Source organism: Schistosoma haematobium, chromosome ZW (genome assembly GCF_000699445.3).
Source record: "Schistosoma haematobium chromosome ZW, whole genome shotgun sequence".
NCBI lineage: Eukaryota > Metazoa > Platyhelminthes > Trematoda > Strigeidida > Schistosomatidae > Schistosoma > Schistosoma haematobium.
Genome location: NC_067195.1, coordinates 44,473,249 through 44,497,029, shown reverse-complemented (window position 1 = coordinate 44,497,029; position 23,781 = coordinate 44,473,249). Strand labels below are relative to the sequence as shown.

At 35.9% G+C, this 23,781-nt stretch overlaps 2 protein-coding genes across 5 annotated transcripts in view; one reads left to right on the top strand and one right to left on the bottom strand.

Annotated features, from left to right (window-relative positions):
* The window catches only part of MS3_00003662 (uncharacterized protein), a 14,812-nt gene extending 14,034 nt beyond the window's left edge, over positions 1-778 (top strand). For 2 of the 3 annotated variants that reach the window (XM_051211518.1, XM_051211517.1), the window contains one exon: positions 638-778. In XM_051211518.1, coding sequence (XP_051071585.1) covers positions 638-645 — 8 coding nt within the window. In that variant the 3' untranslated portion in view covers positions 646-778. Of the gene's footprint in view, positions 1-211 lie in introns of all 3 variants that reach the window. The other variant, XM_051211516.1, reaches the window with a different exon arrangement.
* On the bottom strand, positions 21-23,781 carry MS3_00003661 (uncharacterized protein). 2 transcript variants are annotated; one of them, XM_051211515.1, is made up of 8 exons: positions 23,596-23,781; positions 23,494-23,560; positions 21,445-23,462; positions 21,276-21,406; positions 17,180-17,498; positions 9,953-10,228; positions 9,531-9,634; positions 21-4,973 (listed from the first exon to the last, which is right to left on the bottom strand). In XM_051211515.1, the coding sequence occupies exons 5-8, from the start codon at positions 17,188-17,190 to the stop codon at positions 4,957-4,959; spliced, it is 408 nt and encodes a 135-aa protein (XP_051071582.1). In that variant the 5' UTR covers positions 17,191-17,498; positions 21,276-21,406; positions 21,445-23,462; positions 23,494-23,560; positions 23,596-23,781; the 3' UTR covers positions 21-4,956. The 2 variants fall into 2 exon arrangements, with proteins under 2 accessions (XP_051071582.1, XP_051071581.1); XM_051211514.1 differs by lacking the exon at positions 21-4,973 and having other exon boundaries at positions 9,504-9,634; positions 21,445-23,781.

Sequence of the window (23,781 nt, the reverse complement as noted above, 5' to 3'; positions counted from 1 at the left end):
CCATTTGGTACACACAACATCTGAACAGTGAAAGAGAGAAGAAGAACAAGTTAAGCTTGGAAGAATCGTGTTGATGATAGGGATTGAGTTTATGAAAGAACGAATGACAATGCGGATAGAAAAGCTAAAGAATGTACACATCTACACTAATTCAACCTATTTCGAGCCACGAATTAATTGCAGTTTTTTGTTTCCTTCTGAGCAATTTTAGGTATGTTTGTGTGTAAATTTAAATTCTTGGGGAAAGTCTATATTGTTTCGCAAATCCAATTTTTGAATCAATGAATCTTGCATTCTTGACAACTGATGTTCAAGAGAAATTCAGTATTCTTCATACATGCACACACCTACAAGGTATTGAAGTTAACCTTAAAAAACATCGACTTAGTTTCGAGAAACCTAGAAGCATATTTCAACAAGCGATCCCCTAAGGACTAGTTGCTCCAATGATGAAAATTTTTCATTCTTATGCCCCCCCCCTAATGCTACTTTTACGGTCCATGACGCACGATAGTAATCTTACAAATCACCAATGATTTTAATACTGGTATTTACTTCGATTTCAGCTATATCTAAGCAATTATTTGGTAGATTGTGTTTAAATTATAATTGTTTTCACGTTTTCTGATCTTTCTAGATGGCTAATATATTTGTCATTGCACAGAAAATAGTTATGTCTCTAATGTTTTTAAAAATATTCATTTCTCGGAGTACCCTCTCATTGGTAAATTTGTAGAAATGATTTAAATATTAAAGTTATCTTTTCACAGTTAATAAAGATTTTTTGATTAATTCGCGCTAATGCTTTTGTAGTTTATAAATGATCAAAGTCAGTTTACCAGTCGTCCAGTGCACTGGTATTCAGTCAGACACTGAAGCTGATAATTTTATGTTGATCGTTATTATCCGCTAAATAAGAAACACCTCAGTCTTAATCCACTGTTATATCGTAATTTCATTTATTATCGTGTACGTTCACAGCCTGAATAGACTGATCTCAACAATCCTTGCGTCTTCTTGCAAAGCAACTCGGTTCTCCGTGTTGTTAGATGCGTAAAGGTTTGAATGTGGTTGCAGAGAAGAGTGCTATGGCGTTACTTGAGGAGATAGCTCTATGTTATTAAAGTACTGTTGGAGAAGTGTATATATGGTACTAATTATTGACTATTACTCATAATCTCTTTTAAATCAAATAGGTTATGTCGTTTCCAATGACTTTATAAAATTGACTGGGGCACCTACTTTAAGTGAGAATTGTGGGGTTGACTATAAAAGTATTATTTTACTAAAAAAAAGAAATTGCGACAATAAGACGGATGTATCCATTTTCAATAAGTGGCTCATCTCTATTTCAAGTGATAATAATGTCTCATAGAAAATAAGTAAACGTCTTAACATTGTATTAACTATAACCTAGCTTTCAATAGCCAAATCGACATATATACTCTTTTTGCCACGGGTTGAATAGCCGAACCTCAAATAAAATTATTCCTTTCAACAATTATTATCGGTTTAACACGTAAGTCTTTTAGGTTTGCAGCAGACGGTCACCATTATCTGTTCGCTGAGCCAGAATACCAAAATACCCACTGAAATATCCATCTGTTGGATTTAATCTAACTAGTTGGACATTAAATTCACCTTCTATGAGCACTATGTCTGAGTGTTTAGCTTTTTGAAGAAATCCAGAAAGCTTTCTGTGAAAGTCATCCTTCACTTCATCCAGGTTGCAGTCAGAGGAAGCATAGGAAGAAATGACGAGAAGTTAACTATGTGTCCCTATCCTTCCGATTTCTTATGGAGCCGTTTAGCCGAACAGTACATAGACGACTGTTAACGGGAATCTACTGTATTAGTGCTTGTTCTGCCCTCGTACTTAGTGCTATGCGTACACCTGCCAGTTCACGAGAACTAGCCATCGGGTCGCCAGATACGCGGAGGGTTTATCTCGTCAGATCCTCGTTTTGCGAGGTGAGGTCAAGTAAATGACCACACTAGGATCCTGTGTTCGTGTTCCCTCGCGAAGATTGTTAGGTGTTTTCCTGGACATTTCTTCAGGATAGACTGTATTATCTGATAGAACAGGTCTTCATAATCTTTACTGACATCATTGATGGGTGTGTATCAGTGGGCAATATTCATTACAATGTTTTCTTTTTTGCTTTGGAGTATGTTTCGATAATTCTGTCGCCTTAGGTCTCCCATCTTATAGGCGGTTTTCGTGTTTTTCTGGACAGCATCAGTGCAACTCGTGTATGTGTTGCGCTTTCTTCCTTATGACGAGAATACAACAGTTCTACTGAAATGAAATGATTTCTGTCCAGATTGTGTACATGTAGTTTTACTTATTTCACGCAGATCTGGCTTGTGTATTGTCATTTCTGTGACTTTAGATGATCCGGTTTTTCGCGCAATCTGGACATCCCACACCATTTATTTGTGCTTCTCTGATCGACGGAAGTGGCGTTGCACTTGTGTCTGGTTGTTCAGCAAAGATGTACTACTATAATCTGATTATGACGAGTTTATTGATCAAGTATCAAATAAATTCTCCACTTCATTTAAAAAATATCCCCGTATGAAAAGTACGAATGGCAAATCAGATCTTCCTACTGAGTTTACTGTTTTTACTTTGAACCAAAGTTCTTTATGGTCATCACGTTAATGTGAAACAATACTTAATTATTTGAAGATATGCTGTACTATCAATTGTGTCTCACGAAAATGTGAAATTCATTTTGTCGAGTGTTTGAGTTACGACCTTTAGGCTAGGTTATTTTTTAAGGAATGCCTAACTGTATGGTAACGCGTCTACATATACGAAGACGAAAAACATGAATAAGGAAACAGTATGAGATGCCTTTGGAATCACAGTGTGGAAAAGTTTACAACTCTGATATTCGATGGCAAGATGTTAAAAGAACTCAGCGACCACTAGTTAAATCACTGCGTTTAAACAGATATTTCGTTTAAAAATCCCCATATTAAAATACTAATATATGAACGATGATTATTCTTTCCAGTAAATTCTCTTTGGGTTCTGCTGTAATTTTTATTTGTTTTACGAACAATCTTAAATTCACATGCTATGGTTTTATATGATGTACTTCTCTTAAACGTAGTCACTCTTTGGATTATTAATTTGAATGTGGAACTGAAAGAAAATTTATTGGAAAATAATACTCCGTTCATATATTAGTGCTTTACTTATCCCTTTTTTCGTCTCACTTTAAACAGTTGGCCTTCACCACATAAAGCTTAAGCTACGATTTAGTTTAAGAAATTATGAAGTTGAATAACCTCACTAGAAAAAGTGGTTTCAGATTATACGCTAATTTCTTATGATGATATTTTTATTTTTACGAAATCTGGTGTGTATAACTTGACCGATTCAAGGACTATTCTGCAATGTTTTAAAGTAGCATCATAAGTTGTATCCTGTTAGTGCTACATTTAGATTGTCTACATGATTCTCTCTGGTATAAAATTTTACCGTTTCAAAACCCCTTGAAAAAACTTCCCGTCTATAGAGATAATATGTGCAAACATTCTCGTTGTGATACAATAGTAAACAGGACTTTGTTAACTTGAGTTACTTTTTTCATCTTTTGTCGCGAATTATTTCGGAAAGAAAGCACATCAAATCACTAATCGATCTATAGATTACGTGTATTCAATAATCAATGACCACTTATTTTGTGCCACAATTGCTTCATACATCAATACGCAAACACTTGAAAGAGGGTATTACCAAGTAGTTTTATTTCCATATAGTTTTATGTTTTGTTTTAACTTATATTCATTGAGGAATTTGTATTCCTAGCAATTCTTACGCTTGTGTTGCAATGCGATTTTGAAGTGTTTATTTATATTCCTGACATTTATTGTGTTTATCATTGTAATTAATTTATCTCAATCATTGTTGCAATTCTTCACAACTTCGTGTATTTAGTCATCCATTGTTTAAACACAACGGTTCCCATATTGCTTGTTCTTGGTTCGTTCTTTTGCGTGTTCATAAACTGTTACCAAGTATTGACAGCTGGCTTTTGCACTATCGTATGTTGTAATTTTTCTTTATGTTACTATCACAGGAATTCTTTTTTATCTCAGATAATAATATGCCGCAGACACCTCTCACGTTGAGGCTTGTAACTAACTTTTGTATTTTATTCAATAAAGCACCGGTTTTGTACAAATCGTTGTTTTGTAACCTTCGATTTTGCGCGTATCTCAATTGGGTGACTCAACACCATTATTTAGGCAAGTTACGCTGTATCGTGTACCAGCTCAGATTTTGGAGATAGCTGGTAACAACACAGGTCTGTAGAGTCAGCAGTACGACTTCGCCCACAGGCCTCGAGGAACGACTTTTTCATTAAGTATGACTTGGTTAATTAACCACGATAGACTAACCCGACCAACACTTCAAGGTAGCAACAACGAACAGCTCTTTAAGATAAGCGGTTATGCTAAATAACACGCGTATTGAACAACTCGATTATTTCCTTGTTTACATTTTTAAAAATCAAAGATCCAATCTTCACTCTCTTGGCATAGTTAAAACAGCATTGTTGAATCAGTTCGTGACTAAATCCTTGTCCTATGAAGGCATAAGTTTATTAGAACATATTTAAAAAACAACCAGAAAGGCATTATCAGATATTCTAGACAAGATGTGTTTCTCAATCAATAAATCTAGATAACTTAATTACATGTGTATGGGGCCTAAAACAGCGTTTACTACTACTCACAGTGAAGAAAAGTAGGACGAGACAGGAGGTTGGAACTTTTTTTATTTAAAAGTACCAAAGTTAAACATGTAAAATTATACATAACTACAAAAAATCCTTTAAATTTTCTTTGTAAAATACTAGTTTATTTCTAAAAATAAATGTTTTGTTTTCCCTACATTGTAATATTCATGATTGTCCAGTTATTCTCTTCATTCTGCTTCTAAAACATAGAATTGGCTTTTTCGAAACAAACAATAGAAAGAATGAATTGATGGAACTTTCCCAGCATTATAAACACTAGAACAATTAATAACATTCAGTAGCAATTATTGCTTAAGGTCAAGTTCACAAAATTTTTAGTAAACTGACTGGTGTGTTACTTTTGGGTCAAAATCTTTAATCAGATTTAATTCATTACTGTGAAATTCAATATTCGTTATTTAAAACTTCGGAACGACCAATCATAAAACGGGTCTCTAACATAGTAGCAAAAGCCTAAATATTAGGTTCAGGAGCCGCGGCAATATGTGAAATCCGGTTTAAGAGGGGGGAATATCGGAGAGACGGTAAATAGGTTTGTTACTGGTTTTATGTCCAGGCAATGAATAATATCAATCCGCAAAAGATAATTATTACATTGAAATTATGAACCACCATTGGAAACCTGGAACCACTAGACAGCCGTTTCGTCACAATATGGGACATCCACGATAACGCTAGCGGGACTTGAGGCGACTGGGTTTTCATCCGACGGTGTTAATGTCTAGCTTCAACCAATCCATGATGTCGCGCGACCATCTTACATTGTTTTTTGTGAGTAACTGCCTCACACTCGATACGGGGACTAGTGAAGTGCTGAAACAGCAACTGGATTTAGCATCTGGAAATGCATTGACTTTTATAAAATAAATAGTTGTGGACTACTTGGTTAAAGTTAACGTGATCATAGTAACCAACGTTAAGAGATTTTGAATGACATAGACCAAATGCACAGGTGCACACATTTTTTCTCCGAGTGTTGAAATCTTTCTAGATCTTATTTTTATTACAGATACGGTTAATAGTTTAGGATTTCTCTTGAAATATTTTTATCTCGCTGTGCTAATGTGATATGGCAACTTAAACCGATGCCCTTGTGTTAGGTTATACGTTGAGTATGATGATAATGACATTTATAAGGATAGCACACATTCTTGTATGGAATATTATATTACTTAGTGGTTTTTCAGTGGTTTGTTAACATAATCAACTGTATTATCAATTTCAATACTGAAAGGTTGCTAAGCTTTCGGATTAACGCGAGTCAGTCCGAATTACAGATTAATATCACATACTTCTCTACTTAACTCGTGCACGTTGGCATTCAACTAGTAAGCACTTTAAAATGACTGGAATACGCAACATAAAATCGGACATTTTTGATTTAAGTTGAACATCGACATCATCATGTGTTGATGTCCCGAAGACAACAGTATTCTTCGTGGTTCAAACCCTTAAGGTCACTATTTTTCTGCAAAGTTTTTTTAAAGATTAATGAAAAACGGCATTCTCTTTAATGGGATTTAGTCAGTGGTGTAATCTGCACGAATTTGTATAACTGGAGTAAGTTTATATTTCAAGTTCAATGTTTTCCGTGCACATAAGATGCAGAAAAAATTATAATCTGCTAGCTAAAATACTCTATAAGAAGCATGTTCGTCTAATGTAGCAAAATTACCATCCGAAGAACGTTGGGTGCTATATAAATAGTACGTTACACGATAAGCTTTCCGATGGTTGGTAGATAGATGATTATTTATGGTAGGAATGTCACTACCAAAATGCCCTGGTACGGCCGAGGGTGGGGAGCATCATCTCTCACTTCAGAAATACTCTCACATGGACACGCGTATACAGCAATTGCGAGAGAACTCCTACTCACTGCCTTCTCGCGGAGAGGGTGCTGTTTACGAAATTGAAAATACGAAAAGCGAATGGTCGGTGCCTTAACTGAGTTGGTGGATATGGAGGACCCATCTAAAAGAGTTAGCTGGAGAACCCTGATTCCAAACCAATGGTGCACATGGGCTCCAGGATCCTGTCTGAACGAAAGGTGTATGAACCTATTGTTAGTCACCGGTTACCATGTGACGGCATTTCCCAGAGCTGCTCTACTGCCTTGTGGATCAGAGCTCTTGGTCAAAGGTTCAGGTAGTGGCTCCCTAAGAAGAACACCTACTCTGGTTTGCGCACCCGAGTAGTGTTCCAACTCTCGCAGAAATCGAATAATTTGTGTGGCGCATATGTATTTGATGCCTCATTGTACCAATGTTTGTTTGAATAAACACGACGATGGAACACCATACTGATACACTTGTCAAAACAGAAAAAAGGTAGAAAAATTTTCGACCAGTTTGGAATTTCCTCCGGACGCTACTGGAATCACGTTCATTAGGGAATCTAATTTCTTCTGTGAGACTTGTAGGTATCATCAATACCTACGAAGTTCGAGAGTCGACGAGGTGCAGTTTTTTATATACTGTCGGCAAAATAGGATTCGAGATCGTCACGTACGTACTTATATTCATTATTGACAATATAAATAGACAACCAATCATTTTCAGGAAAAAACACGGTTAAAATATTCATTTACACAAAGCATAATCTATTACTACCTGCATAAAATAGTTGGGAAATCCAAACAACAAGAACGGCGTTAACAGTAAAAAATAATAAAATGTCTGTACATCTAAGATAAGTAATGAAAACGTGTACGTCATCGTAACCTCACTTAGTGGCTGTTTTATTAATATGATACATTGAATGAAATTCCTTAAGTTCAGTGATTATGTTTAAAAACTAGAAAGGAGAGCGAACTTATTATTTAGAACTTTACTAACACTTCGAAAGGATCGTAATTCAGAGAGGTGAGCTAGGTAAGTTATCAAAACTTAAAGACAAATATCGAGATCTTAAAAATACTAATTCAACAGGACTAAGTGAATATCTGAAGTGTAATGATTGGCAAACGCAAACCAAATATTGGTCCACGCTATTATTTTTTAAATAACATTTCACACTAGAGATGTGATTAACTTATTTCAAGTTTTATTACACTGTTTGGAGCAAAAATCAATACTTAAGTTATTAGAATCACTGAGTGAACCTGTCAGATTGATCGAAATGGGATCAATTCTTGCCACTTTAATATCATTAATATATAACGCTGAAGTGATTTTGAACAAATATTTGTGGTTTACAGATAACTAAATAACAAATCACTGGCGAAACTGATCAGTTAATCTTCAACGAAACATGATTAAATCCCTAACTCCGAGTTGGTGTGATCAAAGCTCTACAAGTCAGTCACAACGTATAACCTGGTACGTATGTGCATCAGTTGAAGTAGTTATACTTCATTACCACAAAAAATTGAATTGTCAGGCCGAATGTCAGAATATTAGAGGTGGTAACAACATCAGTGCTAATAAAGAAATTAGGCGTCGAAGATGATATTTGAAAAGAAAATATAAGGTTATGGGAAATTTAGGATCTCAAAATTCGGAGAACGGATGCATCTGCGCCATTGTATACAGTTTTGAACCATGTTATCCATACTTCCAAACCATTGGTTTCGATAACCACGCGGACCCCAAACAATCAATAGTCTACACCTATTAACATAGCCAAGTTCAGTTGTTAGCGACTTCATGAACTGATTCCGTGTTTTGGTTTGGCCGCTTTCATAGCTTTCTTACAACCTTCCCTATACTGGGAAACATCGCCCTTTGAGGTAGGCAGTCGTCGGGTACATGCAACATATGTTCCAATCACCTCAGTTTATGAAGAATCATCACCTCATCAATCGACTGGACAAACTAAATAAGTAAAGATTGACATCAAATCCATAATCCAGTAGTTTAAAAAGATCGAGTGCTTCAACAACTAATTCATTACTCGACAAAGAGGATTAGATTCCGATGTCACTATTTCTAGTCCATATGAACAGTGATCATCTTTTTAACTGGTCCACAAAGTCACATGTTACAAAAAACACGTTTATGATAAAATAATCATAAATCGTTATTGAACATAAATAAATCACAACTATTCACTTGGAAGAATGCCTTGGGATTTAAATCGGAAAAAATCAAAACGCTCGGATTGCCAGTTTATAACTTCTCCAAAGTTTAGAACTTCATTTCTTCTCAAATCCAAATTACAAAAAGGCTGTTATACCTCGCATTCTATGAGGAAGATGTGTCAATTTGTTTTGCTAAGGTTTCGTTCTCTGAGACGTGAAGTTTTCATTATTTTACTGAACGAATTTAGCATAAACTTCAGTTAGAAGTGAGGTATACGAATTTCTCCACATATGGTTGACAACTTGTTCTGTCAATTGGTCATTTTTTACTTTTACCCTGTCGTAGTGTCCATACTTTGATTTTTTCCACCTATTACCTGAATCCCAGTTTATATTTACTCATGGTTAGAAGCATCTGCGCATTAAATAGGTCCTGGCAATGATCAATATAAGCATAACCATTGAGGACTTCAGATAGTAATATATAGCCTTTGATCATCAAAACAGAACTACGTTCATTACGCCTTAAGTTACACGCATTACTCCAAAGGAAGATGTTTGAACACCCAATTCAACAAGCTTAAAAAAATCAGCTTCGAACTTTAGAAAGCTAAGAAACAATAGTGAATTTTTATCGATTAATTCTCACGTTTGGAGAAAGAAAATATTAAATAAAACAACATATATAATCAACTACAGAATGTCTTATAACACAACATATTGTCACTCACTCCATGGTCGACATTCAAAAGGAAATCCACTAAATACATTGTTTTTTAACATCATAATAAGTGGCCAATTGAATCCTTGTTTTACGAAACGAATAAACACATTTCTAAAATAACAATAATAATAATTTAAAAAACTAGAAGAAACAATAAGATTGATTATTGTCAATCATTGTGTTAATGATTAGACATTTACACGTAGTCAAATTATCGTTCTAAATGATAAAAACATGTGAAACCGTAAGTTCATAATACAATATGAAATGGTGATTTATTGCTTTTCAGTTCTCAGTGATTATCCAACTAACGATGGTTTGTGATGAAAAAAAATCTTCAACACGTACATTTCTTAAAAAAGTCTAGTTCGATAGTGATAAGAATAAATCTTTTCATAATAATAAAATCGAAGTTGTTTATACACTCACCTAGTGACTAAATCATTATTAGGTATTGGATGATAATCAATTATAGTATTTTCAGGAAATTGTTTACGAATTTTATCATCGTCAATGTTTGATAGTACTCTAACAAGTTCAAACCCATGAATATCTTGTGTATCATCAGCACCACAGGATTCATAATGAAGAGTTGATTGAACACCAATTATAGCTTTAATAGTCTGACTTCCAATTAATTTGTGATGACAATCTTCAAATACATCTTCGAGATCTTCTGAACATTGAAATTTTAGCAAACATGACCTAAGTTATTATGTAGTAAAAAAACAACAGCAGAAAAAACAAATATTATAATAGTTTGTTGAAAATTATTTATTAAATATACTTTCGACCACAGTGATTGTATACGTGTGAAAAATATTGGTAGTAGTCATTTCAACTTGTTTAAATATAACAGATGGATAGAATAAGAGACTTGTATGTAAGAGGAGTTAATATCATGAACAATTAAGTATTCTGCAACTTAACTGATAAAAGATTGATAGCAATTTATACAGTTAACAGCGGTATACATTGCAAATCATTAATACAATACAGTTTAGTAAAGTGAAATTTAGGTTGAACATTTTTGTGACTGCCAGGACACAGTGTAGATGTTCAAACCGAAGTATGCAAAAGAAGGTTTGCACTAAGGAGTCAATAGTTGGACGGTGAGTAGTTTGAAAAGCAAATCACTGCTCCAATTTACAGATATTCAAATTCAAAATATGCCACAGAATATCACTTATCAAAATTAAGTGGGAACCAGGGGCTATAATTTCAGGGTTAAATGGTGCTATTGGGCATAACTCTACTCTTTAGTAAGTTGATACACTTTCTGTGAGATTTGATTCAACATTGCCTAGCATGACGATACATTTCCATTCACAATCACATTTATTTAGTGCTATACTAGCACTGATTTATGATATACAGTTCCATACAATTGGTTCTGAGCTTCACTTTCAGTATGAAGACCGGTGACGATAACAAGCCGCTAAGCCGAAGTAGTTGGATCAACGTTTAACTTGCAACCAGGCGATTTACTTTTTGAAGCATCACTTTAAAGTTCCACGTAAGAAATATCACTACTGATCTACTATTGCAACTACTATGGAGGACACCGAAAACCAATATTTCTGTGTACAATCAATTTTTCCGAATCTCCATAAAGTTGGACAGTTTATGAAATAAAATAGGGTGGAATCAAAGAATTTTGACGCGAAGTTATATACTCTCTGTTGGTCGTTATCTTCGAATGCAAATCAGACAAATTGAATTGTAATATCTAATAAGCACACGATTACACAATGGTAAACGTTACTGATCAGTTTCCGGAAACAAGTAAACGTTCACTTTAAAAAAGGTCCCTAGCTAGTCAGGGTATTAACGTCACTTAAAATGATAAAATGAAGACCAAAATAGTTTACTTTTTCTGTACATCCCATATATCAGTTTTTAATTTTATAGATACTGCTGTAGGAAATTCTACTTTAAGCTGAGTTAGTGTAGTCGACTGAGGCAGGTTTTGAACAGTTAATTCAACATTTTCTGGCTGAATTACATTTTTGGATTGTGATGGTCGACAAATAGATTTTACAGTTGGCTAAAGTAAAACAAAGAAGAATCAAGTATAGTATGTAAAACGAGAATGTTATCATATCGCGGTAAAGTAACTTTAAATGTATGTTAATCTCACACTAACAGAAAATTATTCATGTGTGATACCAAGATAAGATGCTAAACGTAGTTCAATTTACATCAATAAATGATCATATTCGGTGTAATAAATGAGTAATAAAGTAAAGACTAACGAGAGAATTTTTCGACTGGCTATTTAAAGTTGTTACAAAAATACTTTACAAACAACTAGATAAGCGAGGAGGGATAATTAATTGATCTGTGACGTTTTTATAAGTGTATGGAACATTATGAAAACAGGTGAAGCACATATACTTTAGAAAAAGCTTCATGTCTAAATACTCAGTCCTAGAAATTGTTCCTCACTCCCGATGGGATTACGAGACCAGAAACTGTCTTACTAGTTTGGAGATACTGAGTGCAGACTGATCTGAATACGCCTATTTGATCACCAAACAGTAATCGTTTACCATTTTTGACTAACAAAATACATCTGAAACATAGAATTAATAAACTCCATGGACAGTGTTTTAATATGACTGAAGTGACATTTTTTGTCATATTCATGGATTTTAAATGTTGTTACTCTTGGTCAATCACTTTTAAACTGAGTCATATCGGGACGTGCAAATTTATTGACCATAATCTATGAAATGACTACAATCTATGGTTCAAAATTTTGGGTCTCATGGCTCACAATTGGTTGTAGTGAAGTATGAGTATTCATTACTCATCTTTTTTTCCGCTCGATTCTTAAGTAGCAAAACTAAACCATATTTTTTATCCTCTAATTTTATTAGTTATTTTTTAAATTGCGTTCTCCATCAAGTCTATCACTTTCATTGGGATCATTATGTCGACACATCTGGCCTTATTTAACGATGCCTTTTTTATCCTGATATGAAATGTGGCAACGTCGCCTGATGCACAATTTCACCACGTCCTGTGCATCCTCTGATTGATCTAGTGATAGTTAACTACCGACTTTCCCGAAAATAAATGTGCTTCATTAGAAATAGCACTATCACAGTAGAACAGAATATTTACCAAAACATTTGTTTAACATTATCAATAGAGAATTAACAAAACTAGTTATCTAGAACACTCGACCATTTATTGATGAATTAGTGGTTCATATTGTTTTAATTTATTTCTGGTTTATTTATAATTCACTTTAATTTGATATTAGGTTCATTTTAAACAAACAATAGTGAATTTACTGAAACTTTACGTTATTGATAGATGATAAATCCTAACACACTCTGTAGTGCATTGGGTAGATTTTTGGAGTGGTGGGTTAGTCCCAAGAAAAACATCAGCAATCCTGTTCACTTGGTATTGTTTTTGCGTGTATCTTCCCATTGAGGTTTAAGACTGCAATTTATTAGTCTGTTATTTGCATACGTGCATACTGTGCGTATTGCCTTAATTCACAAGCTATATAAGCAAAGATGGAAAGTGGCTAGCAGTGGAATCTCAGAGTGAACATCAACTCTGAGATGCCGGTACATCCGGCTGACGAGTCCTGAATAGGGCGAAACGTGAGTCCTGGATTCCACTGCTGGCCACTATCCACATTTGCTTATCAGCAATCCTGGTTGTTAAATAAGACACAACGAGAAATGTAAATGTAAACTCTATTGGCAACGATTATTGACTAATCAGCTAGAGATTACAGTTAACCCTAACTGTGCTCATATCCTCTAGTTCTACATATATGACGTTCGAACTCCAATTTATTTTAAAAATTTTAGGTAACCTAACAACATCACTAGGCTTAATATAATATAAGTGCTTTATAACCTAGTTTATTGAGTCTGGGTATCGCTGGTGAGTTATATTTCTGATCAAATTATTAAATTATCAGCTACACCTACAAGTTTGTGATTACAATACAAACAATATTAACCAACAAATATGAGTGACAGGATATTAAACAAATGATTCAGTGGATAATTTACAGTAATTATACTGTTCATAAAACTAAATAACTAAAATCGAAAATGTTACTTATAATTTACTCAAATAGATGGTACAGTAAAGTGAGGAGCAATTATAGACCAGATTGGTTGATAAAATAGCAAACCATTCAGACAAATTACAAAGTAGGAGAAGGTTAACTGTTTGCCGATACAAAGATAGGTGATTTTTTATTTGTATCTATACAGAATTACTTGTCTTATCCACTATACCAATAAAATTGAAGTCAGTCAGTTGGTCATACGCAACACAGAACCAGGCACATGTAAGTCGCGGTTTAAGCTTTCATACTCCATTAGCACAGTGAGATGGAATTGTCACGACGAATCCCAGAGTAGCAAAGGTAGTAATGGTATTATTGGTAATTGAAAAGTTTATTCAAGAAAATATAAATTAACAAATTAAAGAAAGATTTGACTAGAGGAAGAACAATTAATGTAGCATAGTAACATGAATTCATTATATTTCGCTGTTTATCATTAGCTGCTCACAACCTAAACATAATAGTATCAATTGCACGCCATCTGCATGACAGTGGTCATGGTAATACTGTCTCGAATTCCTTCAAGATAAATAATAAACAAAGAACGTCAGATTTTCTACGGCTTCCCCAATCAGCTGCCATGAATAGACTCAAACCAAATTTATGTATTCAGAAAGACTCAGTTGTCAATCGTGCTTTGCCGCGGTAAACTCATTCATAAATTTTCGTTGAGCAATTCGGTTTTAATGAGACTAATTAATACTCACATCTTATCTGATGCGTACTCAGTTAGTTAATTTTGTTACAAGGATTACATAATTATAGCATTAACTTACTATTTCTAAATAACTCTGTTTCTATGTTTTTATTTGTTTATTCTAGGATATTCTTATATTAAACCTATAAATATTAACATTAATTTACATATGAACATCTCTTATCGCTACTTTCATTAATTTGCATTGATGAGAACTCTTTCGATATTATGATATAAAATATGTACACTGATTTTTAAAGATTAATATTATGTTTAAATTGTAAACAGCTGATGAGAAACAGCGAAATATGATGAATTTATATTATTCTGATACATTAATTGTTCTTGTCTTAGTCAAATTTACAAATAAAAAAGAGCATTAAAAATATTACAAAGAAACTAGAAACTTAGGATCCAAAGGAAGCCAAACAGTGAATGTACCTGCACCACTGAGAACGATCTTGAACCATCTCATTCAAAATTCCTAGGTATTGGCTACAGTAATCACATGGACCCCAACAACCAGGTAGTCTACGCCTAATTACATGACTCCGTCTCACAGTCAGTTTCTTTGCTTGAGTTATATGGATTGAATTAAGGCACGCTCCGAGTGTGATTGTGTTGGAGCACACTGATTGGTCATTTCCTAGCTAGTCAGCGTTAGTAGATACTTAGAGAAGACTCTAGGGCCTTCTTGAGTGAAATTATCAATATACTAACGTTTTTCTTATTGTGATCCCTATTTCCACTCAACGTTGTTTATTTGGAATATAATTGCGTTCCTGTTCAACCGTGTTCTAATTTGGGGACTTGCCGAGTGAGGTATTTTTCGAAAAATACTAATCAATAATCGTAGCTGGGTCGTAATGAAACAGTTTATAACAGTGAGGAAAAAGAAAGACATATTTGATATGCCGATATCAGATGACCAGCTCAATTGAATTCCGCAACAACAGCAAACACAACTAAATGCACAAATTCGGTTGTTAGAAACTCTGACGCAACGGCTTAACATTGAGTGCCCGAGTTCATATGCTATGTCAACTACTTCCTGTGGTGCAGTTACTAGTAGCATTCCAGAATTCAACTATGACCCCGTAGTGGAAATACCTTCCTCACATGGTTAAGGCGTTGGGAAAATACATTTAGAATACGATTATGCAAACAAGATGAAACGTGGAAGACTTGATTGTTGATGCGTTAGTCGGAAAGCAATGGACATGCACGCTATGCTATACAACAGATAGACCAGAACGTGGTCTAAATATGTTAGAAAAACTTGGAATAATGGATATACCCATTACGTGTATGCAGAGTGTCCTGTTCAACAGTGGACACTCCTACATTTGAAAAAATAAGTGGAAGGTTGTCAGATAACCTAAGGAAAAAGTTTGCTGTTCTTGAACTAATCGATCAGGAAATTAATCGTTTGCAACAAGCTGGTGTGATCAAACCAATCAACTACTACGCATGGATCACACAAATCGTAGTGATTAAGAAGGCTAATCCAATTATACGTATATGTGCCGATTTCCCAATCGATTTAAACGCTGCACCGGACATATATCAGTATCCGTTACCAGGTCCTGAGAACCTGTTCGGTAAGCTTAATGATGGAACATGTTTCGCGAAAACAGACTTTTCCGACGCCTACCTGTAAGTGGAAGTAGATAATTATTGTAGACAGATTCCAAATATCGATACTGATCGAAGGTTTATTTATAACACCAGCCTACCATTCGGTGTCAAGACTCTACCCGTTATCTATCAGTAAATAATAGATACGATGTTAAAAGCTTATCTATATGAGATCATTGTTATGGTTTCAAATAACAGTGAACTTCTAGATTGACCACTACTCCTTAAGTCACTTGCAGTTAATGCCGTATCACCAAGATTAATTCGCTCACATTGTTACTTACTAATAATGTACCTCTACTTGTATCAATATCCGACTTCATTTCTACTTCTTTTAATGAAACTAGTTTCGTGTTAGCATAATTACGCATCGAAGACCAAGTTACGAATAAATCGATTTGCTGCTGTTAATAGAGCTCTGATGTGAGGACTCGAAGGTCTCCAAATGGAAAGTTTATTATAAGATGAAACTATCTCATTCCCGTATATGACATAATTTTGTCGAGTTATGCCATCTAGACAATAGGAAAAGAATAACCAGGCAATATGTACTACTTCACAAGGGTCATTGCTTATCTTGCAATTAGGACTTAAAAATATTTGCTTAGACGACCACCAGAACATGAGTTCAAACTAATACTGGTGACACTGCTATGTACTATTATACAAGTTCCTATTGTTTTTCTAATTTCCATTATGCTCACTAACTTTTATAGAACGTCCATGTAATTTTTCGAAGCTGTTACTTAGGAATTTTACACAAGATGAATTTAGTTGCATTTATAAAAATCTATTGAGAGAGATTCATTGGATTGTATAAAGACTAGTCCAAACAATAGTATGGCGAAAAAATATCAAGAAATAGGTATCTACGACGTTATTTCTTGAGAACCAATAAATCTGACATCTGTATTGTGCTTCTGGGTATTACTGAACACTAAGTGTTAGGGTGAATGAAACATCACATAGGATTGTTTATAATTCATATCATTGATTGCTTTTTAGTTAGTAGATTTGTGTAATTTCATTCGTTAGCTATAATATATTGTCTGACCAATCACAGTGAGAAAACAGTTTTTTATAAAATACTTCGATAGACGACGAATAGATCATTTGAAAACTTGTGTATTTAGCTGCGAAGTAAATACATAGTTTGACTAGTGAATAAGCTATTATTTATTGAAAATATAAAATACAGCAAACTTTTTGATACTACCTTAACTCCATTGAAGTCGACTCTTCTTAAACGACGTAATGCATCTGTATAGCCCTTCACAGTAGAAAATGTGATAAAAAATGTTTGCTTGTGTGAACTGATTTTTTAGCCGAAGGTATAATACTCCTCAGCATTTTGTCATCTACATCCACCGGTAAATTTCTGATTGAAATAGACTGAACTTTGTCCTGACCATTTGTTTTACTTAGGCGATTCATGACAGGAAAGTCAGGATTGGCAGACATGTTAATCTGAATAACGGGTCGCTCTAAAGTATCTTAACTATCATTTGATAGAAATTTCGTAGAGCAATTCTGACCTGTAGACAAAATAAAATTCTCACGTTATACTTTGCATTATAGCCAAAAATATTTGCTGATTAAGCTTTCAGAAATATCATAAAGGCCTGTAGAACAATAGAAAAATTAAGGCTGTGACAAAGCTATACTTTAAAAAGGGAAAAACATGCATTTGTTATTGATTGGGCTATTATGACATGGTTCTATGTAATCTCCAGATAAGCTACGTATTTAGGAACATGAATTAATAAACTAATGGTGAAACCTCTTACTTTGAGGAAAAACCACTAAAATTTTATATGTTCACAATAATCAAATAGTTAAAAAGCATTATTTTTGTATTGTATCTAATAGTATTATATAAGAGAAAGTGGGGTGTTCAACATGACGAGGGGTTTAAAGGCAGATTAGTTTGGCACACAAGTCCCTATGTCTTGTTGGGATATAGGACGCCATTGCGTTACGATGTTATATATAAAACCTTGAGCTTAGAATAGCGCATAGAGTTGTTCTTAAATATAGTTTGACAATTAGAAAACCATTAAAAATGACAAATCTTGTACTCAGTTATGTCGTTAACTGATCCCATAGGTCTTATTGCTTTAGATGCCCCCAAATGCCCTGGTATGGCCGAGAGTGGGGTGGGCCCACCCTCCATCTCGAAATGCTCTCACATGGCCACGCGTATACAGCCTCTGCCAGGGAAGTGCTACTCACTGCCTTCTCGTGGCAGGGGTGTTGTTTACGAAAATGAGAGGACGAAAAGCGAATGTCCAGCGCTTTAACTGGATTCCAAACCAATGGTGCACATGGGCTCCAGTATCCTGCGGGAACAAATGGCGTATGAACCAATCGTTGGTCACTGGCTTCCATGGGACTGCATCTCCTTAGGATGCTCCACTGCCTTGTGGATCAGACCTTCAGGTCGAAGGCTCGGGGTGGCCCCTAAGAAAACCACCTGCTTCGGTTTGGGCACCCGGGCAGTATCACAGCCCTCACAGATATCGAATGAGATTTATGTGGTGCATATCTACTTGGTGCCTCCTTGTACCAATATCTATGTGTTTAAATAATAAATAATAATATTGCTTTAGATTGCCTTTCATCCAAGTAGCATATACAAAAGCTGTGAGAGAATCGTTCAGGATGAGATTAAACACAAAGCTCTTCGAAGGCATCAGCGTGTGGAGAGAGTAAAATTTCTCTATGCATTAGATCAACTTACCGTTTAAAAAATTAGAAATGATGTCACCGGTGAGGATGAAAAGGTGTCATTCAGTCAGTCAGCTACAACGTAGGACCAGGCACATATATGCATCGGTCCAAGTTACCATACCTCATTAACACAACAAGATGGACACCGGATTCATAAAAGTAGTTAATTCAGAGGTGGTAATATATAAAAGAAAGATTGCAATAAGGATATAGTACAGGAAGAAAGAATTAGTTCATAGAACGAAATATATGAAGCGATTTTAATCTCTTAGTTTAAGGGAAGACAGAGAGTGTATACACCGACGCCATTGTGATCGATTCCGAGTCATGTCACCAAGAGTCTCCAGCCATTGGTTACGATAGTCAGTCAGTCAGTAACAACGTAGAACTTCGTACGTACGTACATCAGTTCGAGTTGCCACACCACATTAGCACAGAGATGCAGTTGTCGATTCAAATCCCGTAGTGGTAGAGGTAGTAAGAGCATAAGCAGTAATCGGGAAGATTGGGGTTTGGAGATGTTATTTAAAGAGTATAATCCAGTGAAATAAATTTGGAAAGAGGAAAAAAAAGACAAGAAGCATTCAGAAGGTTAGAATTTGGGAGAACACAAAGAGTGTATGCACCCGCGCCATTGCGAACGATTTTGAGCAATGTCATTCAGAGTCTCTAACCATCAGTTGCTATCACCTCGCGGTCCCCAACCAGGTAGTCTACACCTACCAACATGACTCAGTCCACTTGTCAGTGACTTCATGGACTTGTGCCATGTTTTGGTCTGGCCGCCCCTAGCTTTCTTACAACCTACTCCTATACCACTGAACATCGCACGTCGAGGCAGTCGGTCGTTGGGCATACGTAACACGTGTCCCAGCCATCTCAACTGATGAAGTTTCACTACTTCATCAATTGATTTGCCATCCTTACCTAGTACCCGTTTCCTAACAACTGTGTTACTTACTCGATGGTCCCATGATGTACGGGCAATGTTTCGAAGACACCTATGATCGAATAATTACCATAGTCACGTGGACTCCAACCAAGTAGTCTGCATCTTCCAACATGGCTCAGACTAGAAGTTAGTGACTTCAAACACTGATGCCACGTTTTGGTTTGACCGCCCCCTAACTTTCTTCCAACCATCTCCAGCACCGGTTAGCATTGCACGTCGTGGTAATCGGTAAATAAAGAAGGAAAGAATTGAGCGAAGAAATTTCTTTTCAATTAGTTTTTCATCATGGCTCAACACTAATATATATATATATATATATATATATATATATATGTTTTACAATAATAATATTATTTATTTATTTATTTAAACAAATAAACATTGGTACAAGGAGGCACCAAGTAGATATGCACCACATAAATCTCATTCGATATCTGTGAGGGCTGTGATACTGCCCGGGTGCCCAAACCGAAGCAGGTGGTTTTCTTAGGGGGCCACCCCCGAGCCTTCGACCTGAAGGTCTGATCCACAAGGCAGTGGAGCATCCTAAGGAGATGCAGTCCCATGGAAGCCAGTGACCAACGATTGGTTCATACGCCATTTGTTCCCGCAGGATACTGGAGCCCATGTGCACCATTGGTTTGGAATCCAGTTAAAGCGCTGGACATTCGCTTTTCGTCCTCTCATTTTCGTAAACAACACCCCTGCCACGAGAAGGCAGTGAGTAGCACTTCCCTGGCAGAGGCTGTATACGCGTGGCCATGTGAGAGCATTTCGAGATGGAGGGTGGGCCCACCCCACTCGGCCATACCAGGGCATTTGGGGGCACAATAATAATATAATACTCACCGAGTGGATACGTTACGTAATAATTACACAATGACATTTAAATGAACATTGAGTAATTGGAAGAAAGAGGATTATTAATATTCAAAGTAATTATTAAATCAAGAAGTTGCTATGTTGCGTAATGTATGACAAAAGAGAAGGAACAAAATTTTAACGGATGGTCAATAGGATAGTTGTTACGTGAAAATCAAGAGATGAATGTTGAGAAGTTATAAAGTTCAAAAGCAATGGAAACAAAATAATCGGTGTGCAGACTTACGTAACACGTGGCCCAACCATCTCAGTCGATGAAGATTCACAACCTCGTCAACTGATTTACCATCATTCCCCAATAATCTGTGTATAACCTCACTATTACTTACCCGGTGATCCCAGCAGATGCCATCAATATTTCAAGGCATCTGTTGTCAAATACTAGTAGCTTACGAGTATCTTCTACCATTAATGGCCATGTTTCGCAGCCGTAAAGTAAAACAGAACGAACTGCTGCGCAGCAGACTCGTCCTTTTATTGATGGACGGATATCTCGACTTCGCCATAGGTGGCGTAAGTTGGCAAAAGCCAAACGAACCCTTCGAATCCGTGCTGAGACTTCGTCAGACACCGACCCATTAGGGCTGATCAGACTTCCAAGATAAGCGAAATTGACTACTTCACTCCCTATCCTTAGTTCAGGTGTTGACGCAGACCAGTCCTGAAGTAACAACTTGCATTTAGAGGAGAGGTGGAACTGTATGTAAATGAGGACACATTACAGTCAGGATATAGAACAATGACTTACGTGTAAATCAGTATCGAGAAACGATTTCTATATTGTACGCTAATCAACGGTAACTCAAGCTGTCGAACCGAAATAAGTGTTGGACGCCACAGTTTTGAACGCGTAAATAGGCGGATATTAGAAGAAAGACTCTACTAACCTACTTTGTGAAGTGATATTTTAAACTAACTCTAAGATTCTCCTCTCTTATATAAGGCACACAAATAATTGGTACAGAAAGTATGCAACAAACTAAGTAGCTGTAGTTCATAAGTTCTAATTCATCACCTTATCTCATGATTTTGAGTGGGCTGTATTAAAAAAAACTAGGAAAATGAGACAAGAAACCTAAACAATTTCCCTGGTTTGGAGTTTTTTCTAAAAATACCCAGAACGCTTGGGCAAACTTTGGGGAAATCCATCTATATTATTTAGTAGAACACCGAAATTACTGAGTATTCTGGAGAAAACCTGAAAATTTTCCCAACGTTCTCGAGAAGTTATATGGTCTTTATTGAGAAGTACCCAGAATGTTCTTTGCGTATAAACGTCTTTCTTTATCTTTAGTTAATTTCGCAAATTTAACGCAATTCGAAAACAATTACGCCACTGTACCCAACATCAAAATGTCTGTTGTCGCACACACATCTAGCTTGTGTAAACTTTCTCTGACGAAGGAGTTTGTTCTTATCACGTGATGTAAAATGTTTATCTTGAAATTACTATTTACTGTATATTTCCTTTTCGGCTGACTTCGTAAGTGCTTACTGGTCTAACTGTAAGTTTTTAATCCAGCAAACACTTTTATATTAACGTTTGTACATGAGACACATTTCATATGACATTATAGATCCACAGGTTCGATTATTGCTATAACATTAGGCATTTGTTTGTCTACTATTAGCATTGGGACTGCTTTGGTATTATGTTCGTTACATAGAAGGGTAACGTTCCGTTGTTTGTAGAACACTGAGAACGAAAGTCCAACTTCTACGTGATGAACACATCAAAAAGAAAATCGCCATTGAGAAGAATATGAAAATGCAAAGAATTCGCGAAAGATCTATATGTAGTCTTTTTTATATTTCAATAAACAATCTTATTAATAACGCGCCAGTCTCTTAACTACGGCAACGCTTACATATAGTGTTTGTTGCTGCAAATGTTGGCAAGATATGACTACTTTGATGAGGTAAATAAACTATGATTGCGTGTCCACATTATATTGTCTTCTAAGAAGCATTCACTTAGTTCCGCAGAGAACATTTATACAAGCTAGATGTGTGTGCGACAACAGACATTTTGATGTTGGGTACAGTGGCGTAATTGTTTTCGAATTGCGTTAAATTTGCGAAATTAACTAAAGGTAAAGAAAGACGTTTATACGCAAAGAACATTCTGGGTACTTCTCAATAAAGACCATATAACTTCTCGAGAACGTTGGGAAAATTTTCAGGTTTTCTCCAGAATACTCAGTAATTTCGGTGTTCTACTAAATAATATAGATGGATTTCCCCAAAGTTTTTGTAGATTCTGGGGAAATAATCAGAAAGCGAAATTTCCCCATTTATTTTATTTATTTATTTGAATACATAAATATTGGTACAAAGGGGAACTGAATACATATGCGCCACAAAAGTCACTTGATTTGTTCATGGGCTGTGATACTGCCCAAGTACCCAGACCGAAACAAGTAGTTTCCTTAGGGGGTCACGCCCGAGGCCTTCGACTTATAAGTCTGATCCACAAGGTAGTGGAACAATGTCAGAAGACGCAGTCGCGTGGTAGCCAGTGACCAACGATTGGCTCATACGCCATTTGTTCCTTCAGGATACTGCAGCCCATGTGCACCATTGGTTTGGAATCAAGGGTTTCCAACTTTCCTAGGTGGATCCACGATATCCATCAACCCGGTTAAAGCACTGGACATTCACTTTTCGTCCTTTCAATTTCGTTAACAAACCCCAACTGCGATAAGGCAGTGAGTAGGAGTTTTCTGGCAGTGGCTGTATACTCGTGGCCATGTGAGAGCATTTCTAGAGAGCTGACTCTCCCCACCCTCGGCCGTACCATGGCATTTGGGGGCCCAGGTGTTTTGGGTATTTTTGAGGGAAACTCTAAACCAGGGAAATTACAGGTTTTCTGTCGCGTTTTCGTAATTTCTCCTAATATAGCCTTCTCAAAGTTTCCCCAACACTGTTGGAATTTCTCAAATAGTGATTAGAAAAGTTGCACTCACTTCCTACGGCAAGAAAGTTAGTTTAAGTTTCGACCCAGGCTTGCCGCTGAAGAGAAGCAAGAGGAAACTAACAAAGCCTACAATATACCAATTATCACTTACCAACACTTTATTGTCAGGGTCAGGGTTTGCTACTTTCATAATTCTTCGTTCGAGTTATTCAATTTCCAATATTTTGCTGGGTATCTTTTTAGATCGCATAGATTGTTTCACTTTGGCTTCTTGACGTTATGAAGCTATTCATCTGCACTGCATGCTAATTCTTCCTAGCATAAAATATTATTTTTT

What these genes read in the sequence shown, in the direction of transcription:
- MS3_00003661 (XM_051211515.1), bottom strand. An exon ending in AATAATGATTTAGTCACTAG is followed by an intron (nt 9,635 to 9,952) that starts GTGAGTGTATAA and finishes TTGTTATTTTAG; the next exon opens with AAATGTGTTTATTCGTTTCG.